Source organism: Sapajus apella, unplaced genomic scaffold (genome assembly GCF_009761245.1).
Source record: "Sapajus apella isolate SASKATOON/1434 unplaced genomic scaffold, GSC_monkey_1.0 scaffold61, whole genome shotgun sequence".
Lineage (NCBI taxonomy): Eukaryota > Metazoa > Chordata > Mammalia > Primates > Cebidae > Sapajus > Sapajus apella.
In genome coordinates, this window is record NW_022437001.1 from 6,793,481 (window position 1) to 6,801,299 (window position 7,819).

General features: G+C 38.8%; 1 protein-coding gene across 4 annotated transcripts in view; it reads left to right on the forward strand.

Moving 5' to 3' along the window:
- The window catches only part of SLC10A7 (solute carrier family 10 member 7), a 265,111-nt gene extending 257,668 nt beyond the window's left edge, over positions 1–7,443 (forward strand). For 2 of the 4 annotated variants that reach the window (XM_032246445.1, XM_032246446.1), the window contains 3 exons: positions 2,586–2,731; positions 4,484–4,594; positions 4,889–7,443. In XM_032246445.1, coding sequence (XP_032102336.1) covers positions 2,586–2,731; positions 4,484–4,567 — 230 coding nt within the window. In that variant the 3' untranslated portion in view covers positions 4,568–4,594; positions 4,889–7,443. The remainder of the gene's footprint in view (positions 1–2,585; positions 2,732–4,483; positions 4,595–4,888) is intronic. The other 2 variants (XM_032246447.1, XM_032246448.1) reach the window with 1 other exon arrangement.
- Positions 7,444–7,819: the final 376 nt, after the last annotated feature.

A 7,819-nucleotide genomic window follows, 5' to 3' on the forward strand; every position in this document is an offset into this window, starting at 1 on the left:
AAAGGGAAACCAGGGTCAGTTAGGAAAGCAGAAACCACCCTTTGAGTACGGGGAATTGATTCAGTAGTGTTGGAAAGCTGAAAAGGGAAATGGCAACAGTGAGGAAACAGGAGAAATAAGTGCAGAAAGTAGCTGGAGCTGGGGGGACAGAGGGAAGAAGTTTCAGTTCTCAGAACCTAGAATCTTGGAGAACAAGGCAGCAGAGTGGGTTCTCAGACCTCTGAGGAGGGGCACTGCCCTGCTGGTGCTGTGGCCCTCAGGGGCACGATGAATTACAGCTACAGCCAAGTACCCCTGCACCAGTGAAGGGGCCTGGCAGGAAGCCCAGACTGGAAGAAATTCTCCTTCTCCTCCAGCCTTCCTATGGGATCCCTATTGGACGAACCTTGCAGGGAGCAGCTGACCAGAAGGACAGATGTTTGCAGAGTCCCAGCCTCCTCACAAGAGCAGCAGACAGAAGGGTGTGTTTGAAGGAGACAGATAAGAGCTGAAGAACCAGCAGTGGCCAGAAGAGAGCTTCCTACAACTTAACGTTAGGGTCCAAAGAAGGGAGAGAGCAATTGTCCACCATAAGCTTCTTGAGCGTCAAAGCTATGTCTTTGAATCCATGACTTCCTTGCTACCCCATTATTGGGGTAGCCCTAGCAGTTGTTTTTGGCCCATTTGAAATCACAGGGACATCTTGGTGTGGGGAGCAAGGGAGTTTGACAGCATACTGCCCCAGGAAGTGCTTCTGGGGGGTTTTCAAGGAGAATGGGCTTCGAAGGACAGCTGGACTTGAAAGTGTTTTGCATGCCAGACCCTCTTCCTTTTCACAGCAGCTGCAGTGCCCATGGTGTCTGGAACTGACCTTGCCTAATACGGGGAACTGGAAATTCAGGTTGCCTGAGTCACAGTTTGGAGTCTACCACTGATAAATTTTCCTGACCACTAGGTGCTTCAGTTTCCTCATCAGTAAAGCTTTTTGTTTACTTGTTGTAGCAGCAGCATCTGGGACTATCTCTATGGCTTCCTTTCTGAGCCCACATAAGCTTGCTGAAGAATGAATGACACAGAGCCCAGATTCTTAGCCAAGAATGGACAACATAGGTGGTTTAGCCCAGCAGCCTCAGTCCTCGAATCTGGGGCCAGAAAGTCCTGCTCTGGTCATTTCTAGGCACGAAATATCATATACTTCTATCACTTGCTCCCTTTAGCCTCATATTTACTCCACTCCCATCCCCCAGTTTCTTATCATCACCCCTTTGGGCCAAGGAATGAATAATGTTTCTTGGAAATAGGAGGAGTTATGTTCAGATTTTATTTTCTCATTATAACAGCTTTTCAAAACTAGAGTATCAGATGCTGCTTTTCAGTAATAGATTTTTAAAGCCTATTTTTTTTACAAAAAAAAAAGCTCTTCATTGTTTATATTGGTATGAAGACAGAAACTGCAAAAAATCTAAGCTTGTACTTTAAAACCTCTCAGAGACTATGTTTGGAAAGAATTAAATGTTTCCAGTTTATGGCAATGATATTTGAGGCTGAGAAAAAGAAAGCAACCATGAAATACATTTTTGCATAAAGGTTTGAAATTTATTAGAAGGTACAAATAATTGAAAAAGCCAAGCCTTCCTTGTTGTGTTCTAATAAAAAATGATTTATGTGCCATCATTGTACATGTTTAGGAGCTTGGGTCCTTTTCAGAAGCTGTTATCAGAGGAACAAGAAAGCTAGGCTATTAAAGCTATTCAACTGAAAAAGCTGGTATACATACACAGCACTTCTGAAGACCATGGCTGCATTAAAACAATTAGTAGTCATAGTTAGACAGCTAGTGTCTGAACTATGTTAGTTATAGAAGCTAGGCAGCAGCTTACAAAATATACACATCCTGCCCTTCGTATCACCGAGTAGTAGACTCACGAAGTAGTATTCATTTGAGTTCCATTTTGACATTCACTGTGGAGTTTAAACATTCAGCCCTAATTTTACAATTCATCTTCCATACAAAAATCTGTATGAGCCTTACCTAATGATTGTAAAGCACTTTAAGATCCTTGGCTGAAAGGGAACATACAATCCTTTATTAAGGTTCGGTTGACCAAAAGACCCTCCTACTTATAGCAGTGTATACCATACTTTATCTTATCACTTATTTTTTGCTCTCAAAAGTAAGCTTTAGGATTTTGAACGGTGCCAGACAGGGCTCCCTGAAGACCAACAGGCTGTCTCACAACGAAGCAGGAAGAGATCCATTTTAAACATCTCCCTCACCAATATTTTTCAGCCTTCTTAAAGCAACTCCGTGACACACAATCTTCTCTCCTCTCCTGGTTAGACAAGCTTCTAATCTGCAGTGAGAATTATTGGTACCCTCAAATACTGACCACCTTTCCACCTTATTCTAGTTGGAGCTTTATGTAGTAAAAGGAAGATGGAAAGTTTTGGTGACTCATTTCAGACTTTCCCATTTCAGTTCTGTGGATACACATGGGGAAATATGGTAATAACCTATTCTAAAGTTCTGACTTTAATGGAGTATGTCTTTAATTTGATGACAGACAGAATTTGCTTCTAGGTTTTCTGTCTTCTTTGTTCAACAGGAATTCCAATGCTGAAGATAGTGTTTGCAGGCCATGAGCATCTCTCTTTAATATCCGTACCCTTGCTCATCTACCACCCAGCTCAGATCCTTCTGGGAAGTGTGTTGGTGCCAACCATCAAGTCTTGGATGGTATCAAGGCAGAAGGTGAGTCTCTAGAAATATCTTATTTGTATCCAAGTTAGATTGAAGTGCTATTCCTGAATCTGAACTGTTCATATGCTTTAGATTTTGCTTACATATCTTTGTTTTCAAGTACATATTTTCTTACTTAAATACAATAATAATGGTATACTGATCCATTCCAATTTGAACAGGAGGGTTGAGGTTAAAAGTGTTAAATTGGGATAAAAGACAATTAACATGCAGTTTTTACAAGCTCTTTTTAATTGATTCATATTGAAGGGCATATTATATGGGGTAAAGGTTCAGTAAATCTACTCCAACTACATACCTGCTCCACTCTGGTGCATACCATCTTTGCCTCATGCAGTCCTTCATCTGTGTCTCACTTCACATGGCTTTCCAGTAAGATAGAACCTGGTATTATCAAGATTGCCTACTTTATTTTTAATTTTCCAGACATATAATAGCCTATTTGTACAGCAAAACTGGATTTGGGCATTACAAAATAAACTTTAAGTAGTCAAGACATCCATCCATGCAATATTAAGTTCACCACACTTAGAATCTTGTATACATTAGATATTTGCGGATTTGGTTTCCTAAATGATAAACCAAAATAAGCAAACCAAGTTTAGACGATGCATAAAACGTGGTAGCACTGGTAGAACTGGCTCCTTCCCAGTGACTTGGACCTACCAGGACTTATTTTTGTCTGTACACGAAGTAGTGACTGTTACCAGGAGATTTGTGGGAAGAAGAGACATCCAGTGAAAAGTTCCCTGTGTCATATTCTTAATATCCTGAAAAGGAGATGGCCACAGTACCAGCTATTTAGCAATGTGTGTGCTAAGCACATCCTATCCTCTACCTGGTTCAGGGGATGGATCTTGGGCCAGTTTGCCTGGGCTCAGAGCTCAGGCTGGGGCCTTCCCATCCTGTAACCTCGGGCATACTTTACTTCTCTGTAGCTCAGTTTCTGCTGACTAATGATAATATCTACACCCTAGGGTTGCAGAGGATTCCATGGCGAGTGTTTGATAAAGCTATCTGCCATAACTATTATCATCATTGTTCATCATTATCTGCAATGGTGTTCACGGCAGGCTTTGCTCTCTCCATTTTACGGGTTTAGGAAATGGGCTTAGGGAGTGGAGCAGCTGGCCTGAGACCATGGGGTAGTTCAGCCAGTGCTGGAGTTAGGACTTGAACACTGGGCTATCTGACCCCCAAAATCTTTTCCCAACACCATGATGACACTCCAGACAGAAATGTAACATCACTTTTAGAAGGTTTGCCCTAGGCCCCCAAAATCCTACCTGAGAAGTTCAACCCATCCAGAATATTCGCTAATTCAGTTATTTAACAAAATGTTAAATTTTGCTAACATAAAAAAGATTCCTCTTCTATGCTGGCTACCACTCCAGGTTCTGAGCCTCCTACTCAGCATTGGCTGTGAAGAAGTTTAGTACCATTTTCTTTCTTTTACTATTACCTCTTTGAAATTTTCTAGTTATATTTATGCTTATGTTTATCAATGCGTAGGCACATTGTCAGTCAGAATTGTACATATAAATTTTGACAAAGAATGAAGAATATTATTTGAAAAATCCTAATACTCATCAGTATTACAAAGCCATAGTGAGCAGCAAATTAATCAGAGTGAATTTTTATTCTGAACATTTAAAAGCTCTAGAATTTCTTCTGTAGAATAACGGAAGCATTTCCAAAAGGGAGACTAAATTGTACAATGTTGTTCATTTTTCCTTTATATAGAAACTGCTCCAAACCAGGGGGCCACTGGCTAACTTGAATAATCCAGAAGGCTTGGAATCTCTATCCATCAAATTTGGCTATTAGAATAAATACCAAGAGTCCATCCTCCAGGTATCCATGAGTGGCTCCTCTGCTTTGCACACAGTACTGATTGAGACCCTGGGCCACCATCTAGTGCACAGGGGAACCAGGCCAGGTGTAGGAGGGAGAAATGACAAAGTCTGCTGGACAGAGAGGTGGGCAGGGAAATGTGTTTGTATCCAGAGGTTTGGATTATTGGTTATATAATGCCATCTGGGCGGGCCTCTTCTTCCTTCTAGTAGCATAAATTTTCTGGTGTTAATTGATGCTTTCACTTTGCTCATGGATACTGTCCAACTCTGAACATGTTCTCCTTCCTTGTAGGGAGTGAAGCTGACGAGGCCGACAGTATAACAAAGAAGGTGGACTTTCTGTAGCCATGTATATATGTACAGGATTGTACATACTAGCAATTCTGAAGACTTGTACTTGTAAATGTTTTCTCAATGCATATTTTATTTTTTTACATAAATATATGATATACGTGTTTAAGTGCCTTAAAATGGATTTGACAAGAGCATTATTTCCAAAATATGCTTTGTTGATTACTGCCAGGGGTGGTACAATATTTGGGGGTTAATTTTTTTTTTCCTAATGCAGGAATCAGTCATGGTAAGTGACAAAAGGCAAACATGCTCTCCCTGCAGCACCTTTTGTGCAATACAACCCTATAACAGTTACTGTAATGTTTGAAATGAGGTCACACCATCGGGAAAATGCCCTTCTGATGACAGTGAAAATTTCCAAAGTCTTATTCACGCATACTTTGATTTACTGTGTGATCCTTTTTTTCTACGACTGTGACATGCCTCTTCCTTATCAACTCAGCGGGGGTCATAGATCGAATAGATGCTGAAAAGCATAAGATATATGCATTCCTTGACATCATTTTTAAAGACATTCCTTCAAATAGTTTCCACACAGAAATTCCTCACTCCCATTATGAGAGATTGTGGTGTTATATGTCTTAAATTTATTATAAGCTGCTTCAAAGAAAGGGCCTTAATGTTTGAGTTATGAGTGAAATTATGTAAAATTTTGAGTTAAACTGTGACTTGATTTTCAGGGTCTTTAAAATATATCTTAATATGTTCTTCCTCTTTATTTGATAATTTTTTCTCACACTTACACACTCATAACAGTCAAATATGAGGCGCAAAAATGTTACAATCAGTTTGAAAGCAGCAACAATTAATGGTGGATTCTATTCACATTCCACAACCCAGACCAAATCCTTTTCCTGTTACACAGATGTGCTGAGCACCTACCAGATTGCCTCTGTTAGCCAGAAGCAGCCTGTTACATCATGGAATTAAGCACGCTTATGGCATTTGAGACAATTTATTAATGAAAATTTCCTGGGCAGATCTGACAAATGTTGGCAATTTGTTTTAAAAGTTAAATCATATTGCTCTTATGAATAACTGAAAATATAAAGGTCATGGATGCAAACAAATGTTACATATACACGTCCTGTCTTGCCAGATAAAAAGAACATGCAAAACCATTTAATAACCAAAATAGCAAGTAAAACTAGTTCTCGGTTGGGCATCAGCTTTCAAATGAGTATCCAATATTTGCTTCTGCTACAGCTGCAGGAACTGTAACTGGACCCAAATAGAGAATGAAGCCGCGTGTGGAACTGCGGGAACACTTCTCTGTGTTGCCTGCGAGCCGTCCTGTCACATCCTCTTACACGTCCTCTCTGATTTGACAGACGATATTGGCATCCTGGGTCTCACTGAGGCCGTGCTATGTCCTCAGCAGCTGTTTTTGTTGTTTTGTTGTTGAGTCCACAACAAAAAGTCATTCCTTAGAAACTTACCAAGTGTATCTGCAGTGTAAATTTATATCATTGTTACTACCAGGTCTCATCTTTTGTCAATGTCGTTGAATATATTTCACGAGAGTTATTCTCAGTGTAGATTGTAAGGCTAATGCCAGACCCTGCAAAAGTCTATGCTAACTGGGCTGTAGTATACACTGTTCTAAAGAATTTTACTTGTGTCTTAAACTATAGTGATTTTGCTTGGTATCATCTATGCTTACCTATGGAGCACAGGAAGGCTTTTATGTTTGCCTCTAAAAGCTTCTTTGAATTTTGGAGTAAATGGAAATGTCTGTCTATCTGTCTGTCTGTCTGTCATCTATCTTCCCTATCATAAAAATCTTTCTCCCTAACATTAGAATACTGATCCCTCCCCCAACTTATCTACCTCTATTGTCTAACACCTATAGTAGGTGTGATTATGGGATAAAAATTCAACAGAAAATGCTATGATAACATTTTATGTTTTGCTTTAAAAAATGTGTTTTGTTTTCAAATCATCTTTACATAGTGAACTTCGGTGGCTTTAGTGATATGTTTCTGCCTATTTCTTTTTTTACACAAATTCTTTGGCATATTTTTTCATAAGGAACAAAATATAAAATCAAAATTTATTTTTAATTCATGCTTATTGGGATTATTCAGAGCTTAAAATATTTTGTTATGTTTATACACTGTCAAGCTATCTGTTTTATGCATTTGTTTTGTCTAAATGTATTTATGAAAGAAATACATTAGATTATATTTATGTTTACTCATTTTTCCACCTGGATTGTTTTAATGGTTGTTATGAAATTTGATTTTTTTAATGGGTGATAGTGTGGATATTTTCATGTGTTTTTTCTTAGTTTTAAAATTTTTGTGTGTTTTAAAAAATTCTTCCCTATTTTGTTAAAAATTAACACACCTCTAGCTAATGTTCAATGTTTGTTTATGCTAAACACCAAATTTTTTCAAATGGATTGGTTAAGTAATAAAGTGGATTATTTATGATGACTGGGAGATGAAAATAAATATATGATTAAACAAAGAAATGTTTGAGAAATCACAAGAGAAGCTGTGGCTTATTTTTAACCTGATTTCAGATGGCCTTGTAATGTCTTCCAAGTGTCTTTAGATTTCTCTTGTTTCATTTCAGCACCGTTACATCATTTGTGGTTACACCGACGTAAACTTCGTAGTCTCCCAGGTAGTTCTGTGAGTACCTCTACCACACCGTGGTGTTCAAATCTAGAGGTAGCCCTTGCTTTTTTATGAGAAAGATATTTTCTCTGCATCAAGGTTTAGGACCACAAGGAAAACATCTGCAGCAGAAGGGACAAAATGCAGGTGATCTGAATTTTAGCTTTGAGGCTAGGAATGATAAACCTTATAATGCCATTCCCAACCTCAGTGTTTCTTTGATGAGCAAGTTGCCTTGTATAGAA